The sequence below is a fragment of the Trachypithecus francoisi genome, unplaced genomic scaffold, assembly GCF_009764315.1.
Source record: "Trachypithecus francoisi isolate TF-2019V2 unplaced genomic scaffold, Tfra_2.0 Lachesis_group1, whole genome shotgun sequence".
NCBI lineage: Eukaryota > Metazoa > Chordata > Mammalia > Primates > Cercopithecidae > Trachypithecus > Trachypithecus francoisi.
This window is the reverse complement of record NW_022681454.1, coordinates 8,833,230-8,858,522: the sequence shown is the minus strand read 5'-3', so window position 1 is coordinate 8,858,522 and position 25,293 is coordinate 8,833,230. Positions and strand designations below refer to the sequence as shown.

At 42.5% G+C, this 25,293-nt stretch overlaps 1 protein-coding gene across 1 annotated transcript in view; it reads left to right on the top strand.

Moving 5' to 3' along the window:
* SLC2A9 (solute carrier family 2 member 9) overlaps nucleotides 1–20,903 on the top strand; it is a 166,635-nt gene extending 145,732 nt beyond the window's left edge. The window contains exons 7-8 of the mRNA XM_033213748.1: nucleotides 9,205–9,332; nucleotides 19,438–20,903. Of these exons, the coding sequence (XP_033069639.1) occupies nucleotides 9,205–9,332; nucleotides 19,438–19,692 (383 nt within the window). The 3' untranslated portion in view covers nucleotides 19,693–20,903. The remainder of the gene's footprint in view (nucleotides 1–9,204; nucleotides 9,333–19,437) is intronic.
* Nucleotides 20,904–25,293: the final 4,390 nt, after the last annotated feature.

Below are 25,293 nucleotides of genomic sequence, written 5' to 3'. Positions count from 1 at the left end.
AAGAGCAACTATATGTTATTGGGAAAGCCCTTTTCTGCCAAAGCAAATTGGCGGGCAGACCAACCGCTCAGGAAAAACAATTAGTCAACCAGTGTGGTTCAGTGTCCATGGGATCCAGGAGCCAGAAGGCTTACTCGGATCACAGGATTAATATTCTCCTGGAACATGCTTCTTCTGAATAATTATAATCATCATCATTAAAAGCTATTGAGTGTTCATCACACCTCAGACACAATTCAATGTGTATTATCTGTATTAGGTCCTTTAAGCTTTGCAATGACCCCATGAAATCAATTCCACTGTCCTTGCTTTACAGAGGAGGAAATTCGAGCTGGAAAGGTGAACTAATGTGCCCAAGGTCACACAGAGCCTGCAGGTGACAGAACCAAGACTCTAACCCAGATGGTCTGATTGAAGCAGCATGCTCCAAACTATAGTATCAGACCCCCACCCAGGCCCCTAACTATAGTGTTACACCCTCACCTCAGGCCCCTAACTTTAGGGTAAGACCCCCACTCCACACTCCTAATTAGAGTGTGGGACCTCCACCCCATGTTCTTTTTTTTTTTTTTTTTTGAGACGGAGTCTCGCTCTGTCGCCCAGGCTGGAGTACAGTGGCGGGATCTCAGCTCACTGCAAGCTCCGCCTCCCGGGTTACGCCATTCTCCTGCCTCAGCCTCCCGAGTAGCTGGGACTACAGGCGCCCGCCACCTCGCCCGGCTAGTTTTTTGTATTTTTTAGTAGAGACGGGGTTTCACCATGTTAGCCAGGATGGTCTCAATCTCCTGACCTCGTGATCCACCCGTCTCGGCCTCCCAAAGTGCTGGGATTACAGGCTTGAGCCACCGCGCCCGGCCAGCCCCATGTTCTTAACCCTAGTGTTATACCCCAACTCCTGAAACGAATACTTAGGTGTATATAATATAAAGATTTTCATCACTGTTGTTATTAGTAATGGCTACCTGATTATTGCAATAGTCACTGAGAAGTTAAACACTTAAGGAATAGATGGCAGTAGCAAGGATTCTTGTTACCTTCCCCAAATCCCGTTGTCCACACCCTTTTGTGATTCCCGGACCGACCTACAACTGCTCCCGTATGTGGCTTTTTGCCTGAAGACTTCCCCAGCCCTCTCAGCCCACATTGTGGCCGGCCAAAAGCACTGCTCAAAGCGTAGCACTCAATCAGTGACTGATGGGACATGGTGGATAGATAACCCAGCCCTCTTATCCCTCAGATTGGGTAACTCTGAGATGTGTTTTCCACAGTTTCTCAAGGGTCTCAGTTGGGTTAAGATGTGGCTGCCCATGGTGGTGCTGCTAATAACATACCCCTTATCTACCTCCTTCACTTCCCTGCACTCTTCCCTGCATTTCCTGGGATCAACTGGCACATAAACTCCTTCTCAGGGTCTGCTTCTGGGGCAATCCAGAATAGGATACTCAAACAAGATAGCAAAGAAGACTCTAATAAGATAACAAGATGAGTGGACCCACATACATAATTATTTGGGGCTAATTTTCAAAGTTTAAGCTATATTGGACTGTTGGGCAACATATATTGAGTACTGTGATATGAAGAGGACCCTGTACAAGCACATTGGATACAGACATGACACCTTCCCCATCTTTCTGTTCTTTTGAAATGAGAGGCGCCATCAAAAGGACATGGTCAGAAGACCTAACTTCATGTCCTATCTCTTCCAGTCACAAACAGGACTAGTAGTTGGGCAAGGCCCTCTATTTCCTGAAATTTCAGTTTCCTCATCTGTAATTACAATTTATAATTCATAGTTTGGTCATGAAGAAAGATTTGATGAGATAAGTTGTGCCAAGTATTTTTATGAATAAAAATGTCCACAAAAGTAAAAGTCCCAAACACAGAATTTTAAAGAAGGAACTCTCTTGGCAAAATCCTTTATAAGAAGGGATTGTTTTTACCTGCTCTTTAATTTTGAAGCATATAATTTTCCGATGAGCAGCACCTACACACCTACCACAAGAAATACCAATAACTTACCTTTGAAAAGCTAATAATCAAGGGATTTTAGGTAAATATGGTCATAGACTTGTTACAGAAACTTCGTCCTGCAAATACCTAAGAAAATGAGCAGGAAAAGAGTCATTAAAAAACAATAACAATACCAACAAAGCAAACCTTCACACAGATTGAAAAAAAAAAAAAAAGGCCAGCAGTAACCAAACAAGGAAATATATCACATACCTAGAAAAACTTGCAGCCAATAAAGGATAGTTCTAGCATAGGAGATTCTGTCTCCACTCTTTAGAAAATAGCACTGACTAGAGAAGGAGATTTTATAAACTCTAAGAACTCTCGCTACCACCTTGATTTTATGGGGGAGACAGAGTGAGCAGATGAGTCAGCAATTGCAGAGAAAGATCAAGAAGATACCTTCCCCCCAAACAGCCCTCTCAAAGGGTCCTGAGGATTGCAACTTCCTAAGACTATGTCCTAATTTGAGGAAACCAGTTAAAGGCCACTGGAGTAGAATATGCCCCTGACCACATGGAATGGGTTCCAGTGTATGTCACTTTACAAGATCTAAGAAGAGAGAGAGAAGAACCCAGATCCTCCATAAAGGGCTGCTGACAGCCCTAATCAATTTTTCTACTCACCCCGCCCCTGCCACATTTTCCCACAATTTATTGAAAACTTACTGAAAGATAGTACTCAGATCTCAAACCGTGGTGTGAAAGCCAAGATAAACTAGGAGATAAAAAGGCAAGGTGTCAAAGATGGGTCTTCCACCATATCACAGGAGGTGGAAATCTGGACAACGTTGCTCACTCCAATAAGGATAAGAGAAATGGAGGACAATGCACAGGGAAAGAGCCAACCTGGGAAACTAGAACAAAGAAGAAAGGAAAGGAAGGGAGAGAAGAGGGAAAAGAGAGATTTCCCAGAGCATACAATATCTATGCAGAAAACAAGAGAACAAAGTCACTCAAGAGATGGCCAATAGGAAAGGGAAACAAAGCTGATCCAACACAAGGATAATTGGTGTCTCTGAAGCAAAGAATCCAACATGTAGAAAATAAGACATTTTCAAAGGTATAACATAAGAAGTAAAAGAAGAGTGGATCTGCAGCTCAAAGGGATATGCTATGTTCTACAAAAAAAAATCAACACCAGTAACATAGTTTGGTTCTGTGTCCCCAACCAAATCTCATCTCGAATTGTAATCCCCACATGTCAGGGGAGGGACTTGGTGGGAGGTGATTGAATCATGGGAGTGGTTCCACCATGCTGTTCTTGTGATAGAAAGGGAGTTCTCACAAGATCTGATGGTTTCAAAGTAGAAGTTTCCCCTGCTCTCTCTCCCTCTCTCTTTGTCCTCCTTTGACGTGGTAGGATGTGTCTTTCTTTCCTTTGCCTTCCTCCATGTTTGTAAGTTTCCTGAGGCCTCCCCAGCCATTCAGAACAGAACGCTGGGTCAATTAAATCTTTATTCTTTATAAATGACTCAGTGTCAGATATGTCTTTATAGCAGTGTGAAAATGGACTAATACAACCAAAAACATCATAGTTAAGCTAATGAATTTCAAAGATGAACAATTTCCTCAGGGCTCTGGGTAGAAAAAGACAAACACCTAAAAGACAAATATCCCAAGTAGTCCCAATCTTCTTCACAGAACATTTAACATCAAAGCTAAATACCAAAATACAAATGGAGATCATCTCTAGGTGGAATGCTTAGGGGTAATTTTTGTTTCCTTTTTATACTTTGTCATGTTGCATGCTTTTAAAAATTATTTTACATGAGCAAATATTATTTGTGAAAATCAGAAAAAAACAATAACACTATTTTCATTTTGAAAAACAAAATAAAAATAAAAGAAGACCTGCTTGAAATTCATTCTGTTTCTTTATCAAGCCCCATTCTTTCTCATTTTACCTTGGATTGGAAGAAAGAGACCTTGAGAGACTCTTAGGAAATCAGGCCACCAATGCCTTCAGTAAGAGAGACAAATGAATTGCAGGGTTTGGGAGAGCATTCAGACAAAACTATGAAGATAGCTAAGTTCTTTTCAAGTATTTTAAGTTTTGTTAGTGTCTTAGACTTGCTTGGGGTTCAAGGGAGTAATTAAAACTCATGCTGTGGAGTTACCCAGAGTAACTGAGTTTGCAGCCTACTGGTGATGTGCTCTTGAAAAAATTACTTAACTTCCACAAGCCTCAGTTTCTTTATATATTAAATGGAAAAATAATAGCAGCAACTATCATATCATAGTGATAATTCAATGAAATAATATATAGTATCTTTTTAAACTTTTATTTTTAAGTTCAGGGGTACATGTGCTGGTTTGTTACATAGGTAAATGTGTTTCATAAGGGTTTGTTATGCAGATTATTTCATCACCCAGGTACCAAGCCTAGTACCCACTTTTATTAATATTTTTCCTGATCATCTCTGTTCTCCCACCCTCCAAAAGGCCCCAGTGTGTGTTATTCCCCTCTATGTGTCCATTCATTCTCATCATTTAGCTCCCACTTATAAGTGAGAAAATGTAATATTTGGTTTTCTGTTCCTGTGTTTAGTTTGCTAAGGATAATGGCCTCCAGCTCCATCCATGTCCCTGCAAAGGACATGATCTCATTCTTTTTTATGGCTGTATAATATTCCATGGTATATATGTACCACATTTTCTTTATCCAGTCTATCATTGATGGGCATCTAGGTTGATTCCATGTCTTTCCTATTGTGAATAATGCTGCAATGAATATACATATGCATGTATCTTTGTATTTGTATTCTTTTGGTTATATACCCAGTAACGGGATTGCTGGGTCAAATAGTAGTTCTGTCTTTAGGTCTTTGAGGAATGGCCACACTGTCTTCCATAATGGTTGAACTAATTTACACTCCCACCAACAATGTATAAATGTTCCTTTTTCTCCACAACCCTGTCAGTATCTGTTATTTTCTGAGTTTTTAATAATAGGTATTATGACTGTTGTGAGATGGTATCTCATTGTGGTTTTGATTCACATTTCTCTAATGATCAGTGATATTGAGCTTTTCTTCATATGTTTTTTGATCACATGTACGTCATCTTTAGAAAAGTGTTCATGTCCTTTGCCTGCTTTTTAATGGGTTTTATTCTTGTAATTTGTTTAAGTTTCATATAGATGCTGGATCTTTGTCAGATTCATAGTTTGCAAAAATTTTCTCCCATTCTATAGGTTGTCTGTTTACTTTATTGATCATTTCTTTTGTTGTGCAAAAGCTCTTTAGTTTAATTAGATCCCATTTGTCAATTTTTGCTTTGTTGCAATTGCTTTTCATGTTCTTATCATGAAATCTTTGCCTGTGCCTATTTGCCGAATGGTATTGCCTAGGTTGTCTTCCAGGGATTTTATAGTTTTGGGTTTTGCAGTTAAGTATTTAATCCATCTTGAGTGTATTTTTGTATATGGTGTAAGGGGGGAGTCCAGTTTCAATCTTCTGCAAATGGCTAGCGATTTATCCCAACAACATTTATTGAATAGAGTCCTGTCCCCACTGCTTGTTTTTGTCAGGTGTGTCAGAGATCAGATAGTTGTAGATGCACAGTCTTATTTCCGGGTTCTCTATCTGGTTCCATTGGTCTATGTATCTGTTCTTATACCAGTACCATGCTGTTTTGGTTACTATAACTCTGTAGTATAGTTTTAAGTCAGGTAGTGTGATACCCCCAGCTTTCTTCTTTTTGCTTAGCATTGTCTTGGCTATTTGGGCTCTTTTTTGGTTCCATATGAATTTTAAAATAGTTTTTTTCTGGTTCTGTGAAGAATGTCAATGGTAGTTTAATGGAAATAGCATTGAGTTCATAAATTGCTGTGGGCAGTAGGGCCATTTTAACAATATTAAATCTTCTTATCAATGAGCATGAAATGTTTTTCCATTTGTTTGTGCCATCTCTGATTTCTTTGAGCAGTGGTTTGTAGTTCTCCTTGTAGAGACCTTGTAAAGTGCTTTTCATAATGCCTGTCACAATTACCATCATCATCTTCACCAGCAGCTGCAGAAGCACCATCGTCATCATCACTACCATCATCATCTTCTTCATCACCATCACTTCTTGCTAAGAAACCTTGCATATATCACTCTTCTTCTCTAAGCGTCAGCTAACTCATCATAAAATGGGGGATATAATGCAGAGGAGTCTTGATTATTATTATTATTATGGTATCTAACACCTATGGAGTGCCCTTCGTGTGCAATACTTATACTGTTTGCATTTCGTAGTTCATTTCATGCTCACAAATACCCCCAGTAGTAAGCTCCTACTATCATCAATTTACAGGTGAGAGAATTCAATTCTAGAAAGATTTAGATGAGGCAGCACTTAAACCTGTTCTTACTAACACCAAAGCTCAACCTCTAGTCCACTGTGCTTTACCACCTTCTCTGGTTGTGAAGATCAAGGGAAATAACGGGAATGAAAACACCTGTGCACGATGGCGCTGTGCAGGCTCCTCATGGTTGCTTAGGGCTTGGTCTGAAGGCCTAGTGAAAGAGAGGATCTGATATCAATGTACCATGAATTCCCTGGCATCCTAATCATTTGTTCTTTCATCAATCCTGCAAACACTTACAGAGCACCTGGTGTGTGTTCAGCACTGTGCTAGGAACAGGAACCTTAACCAAAGAACAAGTCATGGCCTTAAACCCTGAAGAAACAAAGAGATGTACTGGGAGGCAATTTGTCAGTGTTCTACTGCATTGTACATTGATGTACCACATTCCATCGTACCAGCATCAGAAGTACTGAGTTATCCACAGGTGCTTCCAGAAGCACACCTGGGAAAGTCACAGAAAGCAAAACACCATCACCTAACCCTGTTCAGGTTTCAGGATTGCTGTAAACTGATTCCCAGTGGTGTTAGCTGCAGGACCAACTGAGTGTGTGACACAAACACTTTCTGACAATGAAATATTCTGCAGACCCAAAGGCTGGTTTCATTACATTTCAGTGTGTAACCATTGTTCTCACACAGTTCAATAGATACCTTTAAGATATAGAGTCTAATATTTTTGTAGTGAACAGCATATCAAATCTTATCAAAATCAACTTTTGAGCATTTAACTTATGTAAGTAAATATTGATGGAGTATCTACTCTGTGGGAAATGCCAGGCAAATGGAGATAGTGCCTGCTCAGGGGGGCTCACAGCATAGTGGGAGGTGAGGGGACGGTCCACTCCGAGTCGTTTTTGATTTGTTGGAGTGCAAGCCTTGCTGGCAACATAGCAGAGTGATAACGGTGAAAGGTCTGGAGAGATTCAGACTTAAGTTGGCCCTGGCTTTGTGTCTTTGTCACCCTGGGTTACTTGGTTGGGTCAGCTTGCTAAGTGATTGTGTGTGTGCAATGCTTACCTTGAAAGCTTTACCTTGATGGGGCAATTGTCTCTGAATTCAGTCCCTTCCTTTCATCTCACCTGCCATGATCTGAGCCCTCCTAAACAACCATTGCCTCCTTCCCGGACTGCCCCGACAGCCCCTTGCATCCACTCCTACACCCTCCAGGCTTTTCTTCAAACAGCAGTGACCTCTGTGAAATGCAAATTTATCACCTCAACTGCTGCCTAGTAGCCCAAAGTAGTTTTCTTCAACTGCAAATCCCTCTCCATGATCTACAAGAGTCTGCTTCATTGCCCCTGCTCACATTTGCTACCTCACCGCATTCCTCTGCCTCCTTCAGGTGTCTGGACAGATTGCCCCTATTGTAGACCTTGGCCCAATCCTTTCGCCTGTAGGACCTCTGCCAGCCCCTTTCTCCACCCAGCATGATCTTCTCCAGATCTTCAGGAGCCACCACTCCTTCTTCAATCCACATCTCCACCATCTCCTCCGCAGGGCATCCTTCTCCACCCAGTATCAAAATAGACAGTGCATCTCCTCCAGAATGCTTATCACATTTTGTATTTATATGTATTTGTTCATTTGCTCACTCCCCTTTTTTATTTTTATTTTTTTATTTCCATAGGTTTTTTGGGGGGGGAGGGGAACAGGTGGTGTTTGGTTACATGAATAAGTTATTTAGTGGCGATTTCTGAGATTTCGATGCACCCATCACCCAAGCAGTATACATTCACCCAATTTGTAGTGTTTTATACCTCAGGCTGGTATGCAATATGCATGATCTGGGCTCACTGCAACCTCCACCTTCGGGGTTCAAACGATTCTCCTGCCTCAGCCTCCCGAGTAGCTGGGATTACAAGCATGCAGCACCACGCCCAGCTAATTTTTGTATTCTTAGTAGAGACGGGGTTTCACCATGTTAGTCAGGCTGGTCTCAAACTCCTGACCTCATGTAATCCACCGGCCTCTGCCTCCCAAAGTGCTGGGATGACAGGCGTGAACCACCGTGCCTGGCCCCAGTTGTATCATTCTTATGCCTTTGCATCCTTGTAGCTTAGCTCTCACTTACGAGTGATAACATATGAGGTTTGGTTTTCCATTCCTGGGCTCACTACCATTTTAATGAACAAATCATCCCAGCAGACAAGGGTTCCCCATGAAAGCAAGGACATGCTGCTTTTGACCTCAATGTTGGAACAGTCCCAGCACATAAATAATTGTTGGATGTTGACACAATGAATGGCTCCATCCTAGTAATTTCCAAATTGTGTTCATTGTCTCTCTAGAGTTTGGTAAAAGTCCCTGAGGGATTTCCTGTCCATTGTCCACTCTGTCTTGTCTGAGAAACACCCAGGTGTAGATCTTATTGGCAGAGTGGTGACTCCAGTTGGAGATGGGGAGGTTCAAGTGGGATCCCAGCAGTTATGCTGAGCCCCAGGTCCTGGTCTGGGCAAAGGGTGCGATCGCTGGTCTTACTGAACAGGATATGGAGGAATAGAAGGGTATAGACCTCAGACCACATGTGAGTTTGGAAATGTGTGGCAGGGGCAGCTTGGGTTGTGGTGGTGACTGGAGGCTCTCCTGGCATCAGAAAGTAAAGGGTAATAAATGCCCTGCAATTGCACAGGACAGTCTCTCAAAATAAAGACTTGTCCCACCCCAATGTCAATGATGTCTGCACTAACACTAAGTCACCAGGGCGACTCAGAAAACTGGGGCTCACTACACATCCAGTCAAGTGGCAGGGGCGGGGCTTTAAAGTGTGGCAGATGGAGATGGATGCTGGAGGCATGACCTCCTCAGATTGATTAATTCCATGTCCTGGCTCACACATTGCAGGTGGCATCCCATTCATCTTGACTGGTGAGTTCTTCCAGCAATCTCAGCGGTCAGCTGCCTCCATCATCTCAGGCACCGTCAACTGGCTCTCCAACTTTGCTGTTGGGCTCCTCTTCCCATTCATTCAGGTATGACTGAAAAGGAGTCTTTTGCCCATGGGGTTCCCTTTGATTCTGCAGCCCTTGAGGGGTGATTCATAGAGCAGAGGTTGATCTCTCTCCTTTCAACTGGAAACCCATGCTATTTTCCTAAGGAAGGAAGAAACTATGCTTCAGGCAGCATGATGCCTGCAGCTTTGTTCTTTTGGCTTAGGACTATACTACAAGGCTACAGTAACCAAACAAAACAGCATGGTACTGGTATCAAAACAGACATATAGACCAATGGAATAGAACAGAGCCCTCAGAAATGATACCACACAGCTACAACCATCTGATCTTTGACAAACCTGACAAAAACAAGAAATGGGGAAAGGATTCCCTATTTAATAAATGGTCCTGGGAAAACTGGCTAGCCATATGTAGAAAGCTGAAACAGGATCCCTTCCTTATACCCTATACAAAAATTAATTCAAGATGTATTAAAGAGTTAAATATCAGACCTAAAACCATAAAAACCCCAGAAGAAAACCTAGGCAATACCATTCAGGACATAGGCATGGGCAAGGACTTCATGTCTAAAACACCAAAAGCAATGGCAACAGAAGCCCAAATTGAGAAATGGGCTCTAATTAAACTAAAGAGCTTCTGCACAGCAAAAGAAACTACCATCAGCGTGAACAGGCAACCTACAAAATGGGAGAAAATTTTTGCAATCTACCCATCTGACAAAGGGCTAATATCCAGAATCTACAAAAACTTAAACAAATTTACAAGAAAATATCAAACAAACCCATCAAAAAGTGGGCAAAGGAAATGAACAGACACTTCTCAAAAGAAGACATTTACAGCCAACAGACACATGAAAAAATGCTCATCATCACTGGCCATCAGAGAAACGCAAATCAAAACCACAATGAGATAGCATCTCACACCAGTTAGAATGGCGATCACTAAAAAGTCAGGAAACAACAGGTGCTGGAGAGGATGTGGAGAAATAGGAACACTTTTATACTGTTGGTGGGACTGTAAACTAATTCAACCATTGTGGAAGACAGTGTGGCAATTCCTCAAGGATCTAGAACTAGAAATACCATTTGACCTAGCCATCCCATTACCGGGTATATACCCAAAGGATTATAAATCATGCTGCTATAAAGACATATGCACACGTATGTTTATTGCGGCACTATTCACAATAGCAAAGACTTGGAACCAACCCAAATGTCCATCAATGATAGACTGGATTAAGAAAATGTGGCACATATACACCATGGAATACTATGCAACCATAAAAAAGGATGCATTCATGTCCTTTGTACGGACATGGATGAAGCTGGAAACCATCATTCTGAGCAAACTGTCTCAAGGACAGAAACCAAACACCACATGTTCTCACTCATAGGTGAGAATTTAACAATAAGAACACTTGGACACAGGGTGGGGAACATCACACACCGGGGCCTGTCATGGGGTGGGGGGAGGGGAGGGATAGCATTAGGAGATAAAACTAATGTAAATGATGAGTTAATGGGTGCAGCACACCAACATGGCACATGTATACATATGTAACAAACCTGCACATTGTGCACATGTACCCTAGAATTTAATGTATATATATATAAAAACACTTCCAACTTTATGTCTAATGCATCGAGGATTAGGACTAGAATAAAGGGGCTATATAAGCCAAATATTTTCTCCAAAAGAAAAAAAAAGAAAGAAACTATGCTTCAGGCAAAACCTTTCATCCCTTTCTCTTTCCTGTGCCTTCCTAGAGCTGCCCTAAATGCTATGGGCGTGGGCTACCCATTGCTGAGGCTATGCAGGGACTCCTAGGTTAGCAACTCAAACCTACAACCTATTTATCATTTTTGCAATGTGCTCATCACTGTGTAAGACAGATTCCATCTAATCGTTCCAGCGCACACTGCAAACCACCACCCATTTAACATCCTCATTGTCATCATCATAACCACAGCTAATGGGATCATTGTCCCAAGGGTGACAGTGATCAGTAGGAAAATGCCCACATACTCAAGAATCAGATACAAGTTCTTTTTGGGTAGGGAAAGAATCTATTCATTGGAAACTGAATTCATTAATTTAACACGTATATATGTTGAGTCCCAGCTGTGTGCCAGGCACTGTTCTAGGCAATGAGGATAGAGTGGTAACAAAGCCTGTGTTTCCTGGTCCTGGAGCTGAATGGGGAAACAAAGGAGGCAGAAGTGCTATTTGAGATGGGGCAGTCGTGAAGGGCTCTAGAAGGAGATGGCAGTTGAGCAGAGGCCTGAGTGAATGAGGGAGCAGAGCTGTCCAGGAATGGTGAAGTCCTGGCTAGAAAAACAGCAAGTGTAGGGCCCTTGGACAGGGCTAGATTTGGCCTGTGTAAGAAACCACCCAGAGGCCTATATGACTGAAACAGAGTGAGCAAGAAAGATGGGTGAGATAGAGGATCAGATCAGAGGGTTATCTGGGAGCAGGAACCCAAAAGTCTTTGCAAGCCTTCTGCACAGAGCAAGGGGCCCAGAAGCATATGCAGAAGGAGGATGAAGCATCCCTGCTCAAATGCCTACCAGGGCTCTCTGCTGCCCTCAGTGCTGGGTGGTACCACCTGGAGAAGGTGAGAATCTGTCAGATACATCACCATCCATTCTCAGAAGCTATTTCAATCCTGTCCTCCTCCCCTCACCAACTATTCTGTGCACTCAGTTCGGAGTCTGCCTGCTAATTTACTAGTGCCAAGCGCAACACATCCCAGAGATTCTGCTGCCAGCGTGGGGGAGCTGAAGGTCAGTATTTGCGGCACTCCAAGCCCCAGCCACCCCAGCTCCAAGCCTGCATGGTGGCTGTTCCTGCATTCACAGTTACGGAGCAGTTGCTCTGTGCCACCCACTCCCCCATGCATGGCTTTCTGTCCCCACATCACCTTCACACAGTCCTGAGCTGGAGTTTCTGATCCTCGCCACTGTACAGGCAAGGAGGTCCGGGAAGTAGACATGGTCAGCCCAGGTCCCATAGTCAGCATCAGACCCAGTTTCTCCACTTCACCACCTCATCCTCATCTTCCTGCTCCATCCATCACTTACTACAGCCTCCTGGTCTCAGAGTTAAAAGGCTGCCACACCCTGTAACTTTCAAGGCATCTTTGTGTTTTAGCAACAACCACTCTATTTCTGAAACATAAATGCTGTTGGGGGCTCCATGAGCCATGGAGTTTGTCAAGGTCCCACACTCATTTGCTCCCATGCGGGGGCATCTTCACGTGGCTGCAGTCAGAACATAACAAGTTATCTTTTCAATTGACTTTTAAACCTTAAGTGGCTTTTTACAGTTTGGCTCAAAGCCAGCAGAGCCAGGTGTCAGTAAAATCGTCATTATGATGGCAAAAGTTAACTTCAAGCTGCTTCTGTCAACACGGTTGCCCCATCACGTTTATAAATTAAGTAGAGAATTTCCAGCACCTTCACATGGCCCAGTCCTGAGATTTGTGTGTCCGAGAAGCAGGCCACTAGCTTCTGAGCCACTCGCAGGTGCGGGGTGTGAAAGACCTTGCTTGCCTGCCACAGTTTGAGCGTTAACAGCACCAGCATGCCACTTTAGCATAGTGTTCATTGAACGCTTGCTGTGTGCCCAGAGTACTCCGCCGCTCTCTGTGCTGGGAGGTAGTGCCTATATCACTCCCTTTCACAGGCAAGGGGATGAGCTCAGAGAGATGTAGTAACTTGCAAAGTCACTGCACTTCCAAACCTAGATAATTTTTTGTATTTCTAAAACCTGGAATCAATTCTTTGTTTTGTTCTTGCTTCTCTTGCCTGTCATTTAGGAGCCTTTTCTTATGCCTGTGGGCATTTTCGAAACAAATCCCCTCTGGAAACAGTTCCTGAGAAGCTGGGCACATCCAGGGTGTCTGGGTTTTCAGGGGTAATTAAAGAAACATTGCAGGTGTGACTGTTGATGAACCTTCATTGGAGCGGGAACAGCCAGGCTGGACACACGGATGGAGACACTGGGCAGGTAGTTACGTTTAGTATTTTGTGAAATGTCAGCCTCCTGACCCAAGCCTGGGAAGGCACCCACGGTTAATTTCCTTTCTGGAGAGGGACTTAGCAAGTCAGAGAGCTGGGCTCAGGGGACTGCTGTGAGCAGTGATCAATGCATTAGAGAAATACAGGGCTAACAAGTTCTGAGTCACATCCCCCAACCCCAGCCCACCCCAGCCCCACCCACACCCACCCACGGGAGCAACATGTATGTGTTGTAGACGCCATACAGGAACCATTTCTGACCTACCTCCCTTCTGAAAGCCAGCTCAGCCGCAATCAAGAGCTACTGTGTTCATCTACTCGGGCCTCAGGCTGCCATGACCAAATAGCCAGACTAGAGGCTTCAACAACGGAAATTCATTTTCTCACAATTCTAGAAGCTAGAAGTCTGAGCTCAAGGAGTTAGCAGGGTTGATTTCTTCTGAGGCCCCTCTCCTTGGCTTGTAAATGGTTGTTGTCAAGTTCACGGCTATACCAGTTTTTATCCCCAGGGTCAGGTTCCAGCTCATGCTGAGGTCTGAAGGGGGTGGGTGAATGAGCAGACAGCTGGAAGAACACTCAGGGGGCTGTAGACAGGCGCAGTGTAGCTCTCTCATCAGCAGCTCACTCACACTAGTCCTCTCACACTGTCCACCCTGTCTTGGCTGCTTAGTCCAGCAGCTCCCACACATGGCTGCACTGCCAGCTCACCCTTTAGGGTCAGCAGCTTAACTCTTCCTCTGGGCACCAGAACTCGAGCTGTGTCCTGGCTCCCCTCTTTCCAGCTTGCAGATGGACATCTCTGGTTCTCTCTCTCTTTCTCTGGTCGCCAGCGCGAGAGTGCCTGTACAGCATCAGCAGGGCAGTTATACCTTTTACAGACAACAGTGGTGTAGGGCCAAGGGATGCCCTTCCCGTGTTACAGCTACATGGCTGTGATAGCAAGTGGTGTTATACACCTGCCCTCTAAACTCACTGAGTCACTCTGGATGTTTACCTCAGCCTACCCTTGACCAAAGCACAGCCATGTTCCTTACAGCTGGCTTCTTCCTGTGTCCTCACGTGGTCTCCTTTCTGTGTGGATCTGTGTCCTCATCTCCTCTCTTATGAAGACAGCAGGATATTGGATTAGGGCCCACCCTAATGACCTCATACCTCATTTTAACTTCATCACATCCTGAGGTGCTAGGGCTTAGGACTCAACGTATGAATTTCGGGAAGGACGCAGTTCAGCCCACAGCAGCCACCAAGAGAAACTACTCACGCATCTTGATTGTTTCACTTATTCCAATAGGTGTCAGTGACGAATGTATTCCAGCCCTCAAACAGACCCCTAAGAAGCCTGGACTTCTTCCTCAGAATAAAATATCTCAGCCGATAGAGCCACAGACAACGGCACGAATCACACCTGTATTGTAGCCCATGTATTAGCAGAGGGCCCTGGGCATACTCCTCAAGCATAGGTTTCCTCTCCAAGCATATGAGTTCCCTCACCTGTAAAATGGAAAATCCTTAGACCTCTCATCACCAACAGAGAAAGGAAGCCACTGTGGTTGTGGGGAGGAGCCCACGTCCCTTCATGCTCACCTCCACACGCCAGCTCTGGGATCGTGTTGGCAGCATTTGCTGCGGTCAGCATCAGTGTTGCTTGGGCCATTTGTTATAAAGCCTGCAAAAAACAGTCTCCAGTGTGGAGTGCCAGTATTTTCTGATTCAGAGAAAATTGCATGCAAATGTATGCCTCTTTGATTCTACTCGAGTTGTAAAATCCAGTTTGAGTTCAATAAATTCTGGAAGGGAGCAAATTATTCTTTTCAACCTGAAGAATATTGGGTCATATCCTGAATGCCTCAGCAGAGTGAGATGGGCAGGGCTAGCCAAACTTTTTCTGAGCTTTTTGTTTTTCCTTAACTTTTATTCTAAGTTTGGGGTACAGGTGCAGGATGTGCAGGTTTGTTACACAGGTAAACATATGCCATGGTGGTTTGCTACACAGATCAACCAATCACCTAGGTATTAATATTAAGCTTGACACTCTCCCTCCACTGCAACCCCCCGATAGTCCCCAGTGTGTACTGTTCCCCTCAATGTGTCTATGTGTTCTCATTGTTCAGCTCCCACTTATAAGTGAGAACATGCAGTGTGTTTGGTTTTCTGTTCCTGTGTTAGTTTGCTGAGGGTAACAGCTTCCAGCTCCATCCATGTCCCTGCAAAGGACATGATCTCATTCCTTTTTATAGCTACATAGTATTCCATGGTGTATATGTGCCACATTTGCTTTATCCGGTCTATCATTGATGGGCATTTGGGTTGGTTCCAAGTCTTTGCTATTGTGAATAGTGCTGCAATGAATATACATGTGCATGTATCTTTATAATACAATTATTTACATTCCTTTGGGTAGATACCCAGTAATGGGATTGCTGGGTCAAATGGCATTTCTGCCTCTAGGTCTTTGAGGAATCACCATGCTGTCTTTCACAATGATTGAACTAATGTAAACTCCCACCAACAATGTAAAAGCATTCTTTTTCTCTGCAAGCTCGCCAGCACCTGTTGTTTCTTGACTTCTTAATAATCGCCATTTTGACTGGCATGAGATGGTATCTCATTGTGGTTTTGATTTGCGTGTCTCTAATGATCAGTGATGTTGAGCTTTTTTTCATATGTTTTTTTGGCTGCATGAATGTCTTCTTTTGAGAAGTATCTATTTGTGTCCTTTGCCCACTTTTTAATGAGGTGGTTTTTTCTTGTAAATTTGTTTAAGTTCCTTGTGGACTCTGGATATTAGACCTCTGTCAGATGGATAGATTGCAAAAACTTTCTCTCATTGTGTAGGTTGTATGTTCACTATGATGATAGTTTCTTTTGCAGTGGAGAGGTTCTTTAGTTTAATTAGATCCCATTTGTCAATGTTTGCTTTTGTTGCTATTGTTTTTGGCATTTTTGTCATGAAATTGCCCATGCCTATGTCCTGAATGTCCTAGATTTTCTTCTAGGGTTTTTATAGTTTTGGGTTTTACATTTAAGTCTTTAATGCATCTTGAGTTAATTTTTGTATAAGGTGTAAGGAGGGGGTCCACTTTTAATCTTTGCCTCAGCCTCCCAAGTAGCTAGGATAACAGTTGGCTGCCACCATGCTGAGCTAATTTTTGTAAATTTAGTAGAGACGGGGTTTCACAATGTTGGCCAGGCTGGTCCTGAACTCCTGACATGAAGTGATCCACCCACCTCAGCCTCCCAAAGTGCTGGGATTATGGGCGTAAGCTACTGTGCTCGGCTGAGCCACGTGTCCTTGACTGAATTTTGTGAAACTGTGAGATTAATCCTCGCGACACCCATCAGGTCCCTTGGGAAAAGAAAGCCAAGCAAGAGGCAGCTGTGTGGGTGTCAGAGAGGTCCTAGAAAGCCCTGCGTGTGGCCTGGGATAGGGCAGGAAGCCTCTCTGAGCCTCAGTCCATCTATCCACTCAGTAAGATACTCAGAGCATCTACTGTATATCAGACACTCTCCAGGTTCTGGGAATACAAGAAAAATGATGACTTCTGCCTTCAGATAGTTACCTCTTGGTAGGGAGAAGGTTGATAAACAGGCAGTTGCACACTACAATGCTGCATAGTGGTGAGTGTTTTTGAAGAGCAATGAAGTAGGGCTGGGAGGGGCTATTTAGAAATGAGAGTCAAAGAGAACCTCTCTGAGAAAATGACCTATAAGTTAGATGAAGAGGAGTAAGAAAGCAGGATATACAGAGGCCTAAACGAAGATTATTCCAGCAAGAGAGAACAGCATTTGCAAAGGTTCTGAGGCCCAATACTGGAGGGAAATCATAAAGGCAGTGGGGTTCGATCAAAGAAAGTAAGGAGAGTGAGATCAGAGAAGTAAGAGGGACACATGGCCGGTGGCCTTGGAGGCCATGGTGAGGACTTTGGCTTTCCTGCAGGTGACTTAGGAAGTCATGGTGGGTTTTGAGCAGAGGGGTGACAGCTTTTGTCCTTTGTTTAACAGGATCACTCTGGCTTGTCTGTTAAGAATAATCTCGGCCGGGTGCGGTGGCTCATGCCTGTAATCCCAGCACTTTGGGAGGCCGAGACGGGCGGATCACAAGGTCAGGAGATCGAGACCATCCTGGCTAACACGGTGAAACCCCGTCTCTACTAAAAATACAAAAAACTAGCCGGGCGAGGTGGCGGCACCTGTAGTCCCAGCTACTCGGGAGGCTGAGGCAGGAGAATGGCGTGAACCCGGGAGGCGGAGCTTGCAGTGAGCTGAGATCTGGCCACTGCACTCCAGCCTGGGTGACAGAGTGAGACTCCGTCTCAAAAAAAAAAAAAAAAAAAAAAAAAAAAAGAATAATCTCAAGATTATGCTTAAAGTGAAAAGCAGGGAAATCAGTTGACAAGCTATTGCAAAAATCCAAGCAAGACATGATGGTGGCTTGCACCAAAATTGGGTTGCAATAGAAGTGGTGACAAATCCTCAGATTTGGAATACATTTCAAGGTAGAGCAACATGATTTCCTAATGGAGCAGATGTGGGTGGGAGAGACAGAGCAAGAGAGAGAAGCTCAGCCTGCCTCCAAGTGTTTTTGTTGGCATAATCAATCAGAAGGATGGAGGTGCCATCAGCAGAGATGAGGAAGGCTAGAGTAGGCAGTTTTAGAGGCTCCACTTTGGACTTGATAAGTCAGATGTCCATCCAAATTGCAGATGGGGGTGTGGAGGATGTTGAATGCAAAATTGATATATCTCATTTCATCTTCAAAATAATATGTGGGTATATATCACCATGTTGCAAATGAGGAAACAGATGCTCAGTGGATTGAAATTCTATCTTAAATGGCACATCATAAGTGTTAGAACAACATGTGAGTAATGGGATCAGGATTTGAATCCCACTCAGCTGGCTTCAGAGCCCATACTCTCCCCCTCCTCCACACTGCTCTTGAAATCTTTGTGTGAGCAGAAGGCACAGTCTCAAGAGCTAAGCACCCCCAGGTGTGGAACATTTACTGCATGTGGCACTTTAAAGGGAATGTCTCACTTAATTCCTACAACAACCCTGCATGTACCATGATTATCCTCTTTTTCAAGCATGGAAACTGAGGCACAAAGAGTCTCAGATTTAGTAAATGGTAGATCTAGGATGTGATCCAGAGATCAAGCTTAAGCACTCTGCCATTCTCCAAAAATAAATGTTTGTCAAATCAAAGAATAGAAAGTAATGGAGTAAAGTCTGGATATTGCTTCTTGGGAAGTATTATTCAAAGACAGTGTAACCTTATCTTTGGATCAATAGATGTTTGTTGTTTATGATAGTCACAATCGTGACAGCTGGGACCCAGAAAGTCTTTTATTTCTGGAGAGGTGGCTCACGCCTATAATTCTAGTACCTGGGAGACCAAAGCAGGTGGATTGCTTCAGGCTAGGATTTCAAGTCTTTTATTCCACAGACATCTCCTGAGTACCTCCTATGAGGCACAGGAGCTACAGAGGTGACTGAGTCACTGAGAAGCTCAAGGTCTAGTGCAGTTGGCAGGGTTATTCTAGTCCAAGCACTAATCAGGATACATAAAAAGGAGTGATTGCTTTGAACATTTCTATTTTTTCTCATCTCTCTTATTTGTGCAAGGCCGTCTCAGAGTGTCAATTAGTGAGTTAGATCATTTGCATATTAGAAAAACTGGCATTACCTTGGCCTGTTCTATGCTCCACATTCTTCCTATGAACTGAGGCATTTCTCTTCCCTTTCGATGTCATTCTTGTCTCAGGCAAGGAGACAATGTGGTTAATTGTAAATATAAGCTTAAGCTAATATTCAGCAAGCATACCATTTTGCTTTCATGATGATTAATTTTTAAATGCCAAATTTGCAACAACAACAACAACAACAAAAGTACCATTTTCTCATCTTTACCAGAGTTTGAAGCTGATTTATTCAAGCCTCATGTGATAACACACTTGCCTTATAGAGCCAGCACCACACATGGTGTTTTGTCTAGGAGTATTGGTATATGAGTGTGGAGCTATTTTAAAAATCTGTGTAGAGATGGTTTGACAGCAAGTTTGCTGATTATCTATTTGATGGTTTTTGTCTCTGCCTTTCCACAGAAAAGTCTGAACACCTACTGTTTCCTAGTCTTTGCTACAGTTTGTATCACAGGTGCTATCTACCTATATTTTGTGCTGCCTGAGACCAAAAACAGAACCCAGGCAGAAATTAGTCAGGCATTTTCCAAAAGGAACAAAGCATACCCACCAGAAGAGAAAATCGACTCAGCTGTCACTGATGATAAGACAAACGGAAGGCCTGAACAAGTTTCCTCTTCCACGTTGGACAATTATGTCAAAAACAGGATTGTCTAAATGGATAATCTCACTTTTCAGGAAACTTAAAATTTACCCATTATTGGGAGGCTTAAATGAATTGAAGCTGTGCAAGTCTTTTGTATTATTAAGTATTTAAAAGTAAACCTGTACTAATCTAACATTGCAACTATGTTAGCATTATTCACAACTGAATCTCCCAAACTCTTCTGGAAGTTGCAAGGAATCACTCTATGTTTCACTGGACCCAACGTTCTTCTATACAGGTTGATGACCTGCCTTCTTCATGACTCAACCCACGATTTCAAAATGAAATTGGGGAAATAGTATGTTAATGCTTTATCAAAGAAAGGCAATTTGGTCTGATAGGGGACTCAACACATTAGAAATCACAGACTGAGGTTCTAGTCCCAGCTTTACCACAAGCAGCCTTCATCTGCCCTCAATCTGGGTCCCAGTGCGTCAATGACCCTAGGCTTCCATCCCCAGTATAGGCTTTCAGAAGTCAGTGGAAAGATTATTCATAGTGCCTAAGAAATGCCTGTTTCCAGTATTTGACCTTGTGGGTCTCAGGCTTTGGAGAGCCTAATACCAACCCACCAGCCTGCAGATTTTGTCTTTCCCAAACTGTGTTCCAGGAATGCGCTCAAGACTTCTGGGCTGACACTGTCCTCGCCCCCAACTATTAGAGTCCTGTGTGCTCACAGAGAGCATGAAGAAGAGCTGTGTGCAGAAGACTTAACTTTCTAGTAACTGCAACAGGGACTGAAAATTGACCTCTATCCAAATGAAAAACAATGTTGAGGATGATTGTAAAGCTAAACCTAGGCTTGGTGGGAATAAAAACCCAAAAAACATTGTGATAAATTGGTGATCTCTGCCACAAGTGTGGGGCTCAGAGTGTCAGCACATGTACTTCATGTTTACCAAGTCTAGAAGAGATTTCTCTGAAAAGGAAATGAACTGTCTTGAAAGATGGGGAGTTCACTATCACTCAGAGTGCTCAAGGGAAGACTGGGTGATTACTCATCTTGAATGTTGCTAAGAAAATCTGTGTCAACTTTGGAGGAAGGTGTTTGGAATAGACATGTTGAAGGGCTCTTCTAACTCTTACATGCTAGGATTGTTTGGGTAAGAGCCACTTGCAGCCTGCCATTGTAATGTGTGGCTTGTGTTTTGAGTGATGTCCTATACTTGCTTCTAAAATGAAACAAAGTGTCCTAAAGTAAAGTGCACTTGAATTAGCACCAGTATGTTTGGTTGGTATTTCATAGGAGTGGGGCCAGAGAGGACTTGACTTAGCAATACCACTAGAGTCCTTTTGGCCATAATCCGTTGGGTTTCCTCAGATCCTTCTTGATGATGGCAGCCTTAGCCAAAACTTGAGTTTGGTTTTCCTTTTCTGTGGATTATTCTTTCATCACTGGGCCGCTCCTTTGGTTAATTGCCAACTCAATGCACCATGTCATCCAGCTTTGGGTTGGCTGGAAAATGTGGACAGTGTTTGTCAAGACAAAGAGAAAGTGAGGTATGGGTTCCAAAAGTGCTGAGACCAAAAGAGCCAAAAACAGTGCAAAATAAAATTCTTAGCTTTTTGATGTTCTCTTTTATTTGGAGACTTGATAATTTAGGCAATAAATATTTATTAGGTACCTCCCATAGACAAGCACTAGCTATGTACTAAAGATGTATCAGTAAGCAAGAAAATATGCTGCCCTCACCTGCAAAAGTCCATGTCTACCAGAGAAGATAGAAAATCAAAGCATTAACTGTAAAGTTGTCATCAGTACTGTACTTTACAGTATAGTAAATTGTCATCAATACAGTGATATAGAAACATGCAACAGGGATGACTGGGCTGAGAGGTGAGAACCAGGAAAACCTTCCCAAATAAGTGACAGAAATAGAATGGGAAACACTATGATTATCAGGCAATAGGCCAGAAATTGTTCTTATATGTTATTATATTTGAAAAGCTCATAGAGCCATTTCTTACTATACTTTCTGTTGCATATCACAGAATACCTGAAACTGGGTAATTTATAGAGAATATAAACTTATTTTTTTACAGTTCTGGAAGCTGTAGAGTTCAAGGTCAGGCAGATATCTGACGAGTGCCTTCTTGCTGGTGGGGACTCTGCAGTCCTGAGGCAGCACGGGGAATCACATGGCGAGGCAGCTCAGTGTGTTCACTGGGGTCTCTCTTCTTTTTATAAAACCACCAGTCCCACTCCCATGATGACTTATTCATTCATTCACTCATTAATCCATTAATTCACGAGGGCTCTCGTGACCCGACTACCTTTTAAAGACTCCACCTCTCAATACTGCCACATTGGGGATTAAGTTTCAACATGACTTTTAGAGGGGGCATTCAAACCATAGCAGCCACATTAAGGAAATTTTTGAAAAATAAAACAATGAGACACCCATAATCTCATATGCTTCACTCCCCCAACATGAGCAATGTAATTTTTAGACAGCTCTGCCCATTTCTTGCTTATTATTCATCCAGGTGGAATCACAGAATACATGAAACACAGTTATAATCATCTTGTGTTTTACCTTCTATTTTTTCCACTTTATATTAAATCAAATGCATCATCTCAATTCCAACCCCTTTTGTTTGTACTCTGATATTCACTCCAGTGAATTCTTCATGTATAAAGATGTTTTTCACAGCCACACACTTGTACCACAAATCTAGGGGCTATTCTTTCTTTCAGTGTCTTAATATTGTATTACTTTCTAATATTTACACTTTAACTTTACAGATGAGTAGAATGGAATAGCTGTGTTTCTTTTTTTTTTTTTTTTTTTTTTTTTTTTTTTGAGACGGAGTCTTGCTCTGCCACCCAGGCTGGAGTGCAGTGGCCGGATCTCAGCTCACTGCAAGCTCCGCCTCCCGGGTTCCCGCCATTCTCCTGCCTCAGCCTCCCTAGTAGCTGGGACTACAGGCGCCCGCCACCTCGCCCGGCTAGTTTTTTTTTGTATTTTTTAGTAGAGACGGGGTTTCACCGTGTTAGCCAGGATGGTCTCGATCTCCTGCCCTCGTGATCCGCCCGTCTCGGCCTCCCACAGTGCTGGGATTACAGGCTTGAGCCACCGCGCCCGGCCGACTGTGTTTCAGTGCAGAACTTTTTTCTTATGTTTGCTTGGGCCTTCTTCCTCTCTGTTACGTATGTTGATAAACTAGGATTTGTTGTCTCACACTCTTCCCGATGTTCATATAATATTCAATGAAATAAAATACATGTGACATTAAAAAAAAGTTGTTTTCCAGATACCCAAATATGACGGGGAGCGATGAGTCAGAGAGACAGACATTTTCATGAGCTTTGCTTCACAGGTTCTAGTTCTCGGCTGAAAGATACTAGCCGCTTACAGCGCCCTATATCCATTCACAGACCCTAAAAGAATCTCTAGTCAAATTAACAGGTCTCTTTTCCTAATTCCTGACCAGGAGTTGGGGATTAGGCCCTTGTCTTACTATTTTACATATTCTCTCATCTCCAAGCCATGGAGGTTTACATTTCTTCATTTCAGGTTCACTAAGAGTAACTCTTCCAGCTGCTAGTTCTGGCTAAGTAAGCACACTCCACCCTATTTCCCCCACTGATCATAACTAGCAACCCTGGACAGAATCATAATGCAGACATATAAGGACTCTGAAAAATAAATTATGTCAGAAAAATTGAAGAGAGAAATCAAAACCCAAAGGATAGTTAATATGGCAGTGAGTATCTCCTGGCGTATAATCCAGTACAGGGCAGTTTTGGAAACTGCGCAATGGACATGGTCTGAAAAAGCTGAAGGATAAATCTCCTGCCTCGATCCCTGCCCAGAGTGACAGGAAAGGGGTGGCCCTTGGAGAAAAAAATGTGATCAAACTGATGGAAATCAAATATAAAGGAAAACATCTTGAAAGGCACCTTAGAAAATCAAAACGTTACATAGAGTGGAAAATGATTTGCATGACTTTAGATTTCTTACCAGAAACCGTGTAAGCCAGAAGAGACTGGAATAATATCTCAGCATTTTTTTAAATGCTGAAAGAACTGTCAATCCAGTTTGAATTTTTTACAGGCCCGTCTATATGTTATTTACAGGAAGCCCACATTAAACATAATGATATAGATAGGTTAAAAGTAAAAGAGTGAGAAAAGATATAGTATCCAAATGCGAACCAAAAGAAAGCTGGCATATTAATAGTAGAAAAAGTAGACTATGAAACAAGAAGAATTACTCATGATAAAGAGGAAGTTATATAGTTATACATGGGCCAATTCACCAAAAGTATATAAAAATTCTAAATGTGCATGTATCTCAAATCAAGCTTCAAAAGACATGAAGCAAAAGCAGATCAAACAGAAAGGAAAGCTAGACAAATCTTCAGTTACACTTGGAGACTTTTAATGCTCCTCTTTCAATAATCAATAGAACAAGTAGAAAATGGCAAGGCTATAGAAGACCCAAGCAACGCTATTAAATAATTTGACCAATGGACATCTGTAAAACACTCCAAATGACAATAGCAAAATATATATATATCCATTTTAAGTTCATTTGGATCATTCACCGGGATAGAGTATATACTGGGCCATGAAACAAATTTCAACAACTTTAAAAGGATTCAAATCATAAAAAGTATGTTCTCTGACCACATGGAAATCAGTAACAGATATCTGGAAAATTCCCAAATTTTGGAAACTTAAAACATGTTTCTAAATAACCCATGAGTCAAAAAGGACATCTCAAAGGAAGTAATAAAATATTGTGAACTGGCTGAGCGTGGCGGCTCATGCCTGTAATCCCAGCACTTTGGGAGGCCCAGGCGGGTGAATCACAAGATCAGGAGATCAAGACCATCCTGCTAACACGGTGAAACCCCATCTCTGCTAAAAATACAAAAAATTAGCTGGGTGTGGTGGCACGTGCCTGTAGTCCCAGCTACTTAGAAGGCTGAGGCAAGAGAATCACTTGAAGCTGGGAGGTGGAGGTTGCAGTGAGCTGGGATCACGCCACTGCACTCCAGCCTGGGCAACAGAGTGAGACTCAGTCTCAAAAAAAATTTTTTTGAACTAAATGAAAGTGAAAATAAAATAGATTGAATTTTGTGGATTCAGGTAAAGCAATGCTTAGAGGAAATTTTATAGTGTTACATTCTCTAAATGCTAGAAAGCTCTCAAGTAAATAATCTAAAATTTCACTTTAAGAAATTAGAAAAATAAAAGCAAACTATACAAAAAGCAAACACAGGGAAGAAAATAATAAAGATAAGAATAAAAATATGTGAAATCAAAAATTGAAATATATCAAAAACAGGACAAGATAATAAAATCAATGAAACTCAAAATTGGTTCTTTGGAAAGATCAATACAATTGATAAACCTCTATCCAAGCTAGCCAAAAGAGGGAGTATGGAAGAATTGATGTTGGGGAGATGGAGGGAGAAAAAGAAAGGATGAGAGAGATAGGACACAACTTGCCAAGAGCAGTAATGAAAGAGGCGATATCCCTACAGACCCTACAGATATTAGAAGGGTAATAAGGAAATACTATTAATAACCCTGCCTGTAAATTCAACAACTTTAAATGAAATAGATAAATTTTCAAAAGATACTATCAAAAGTCACTCAA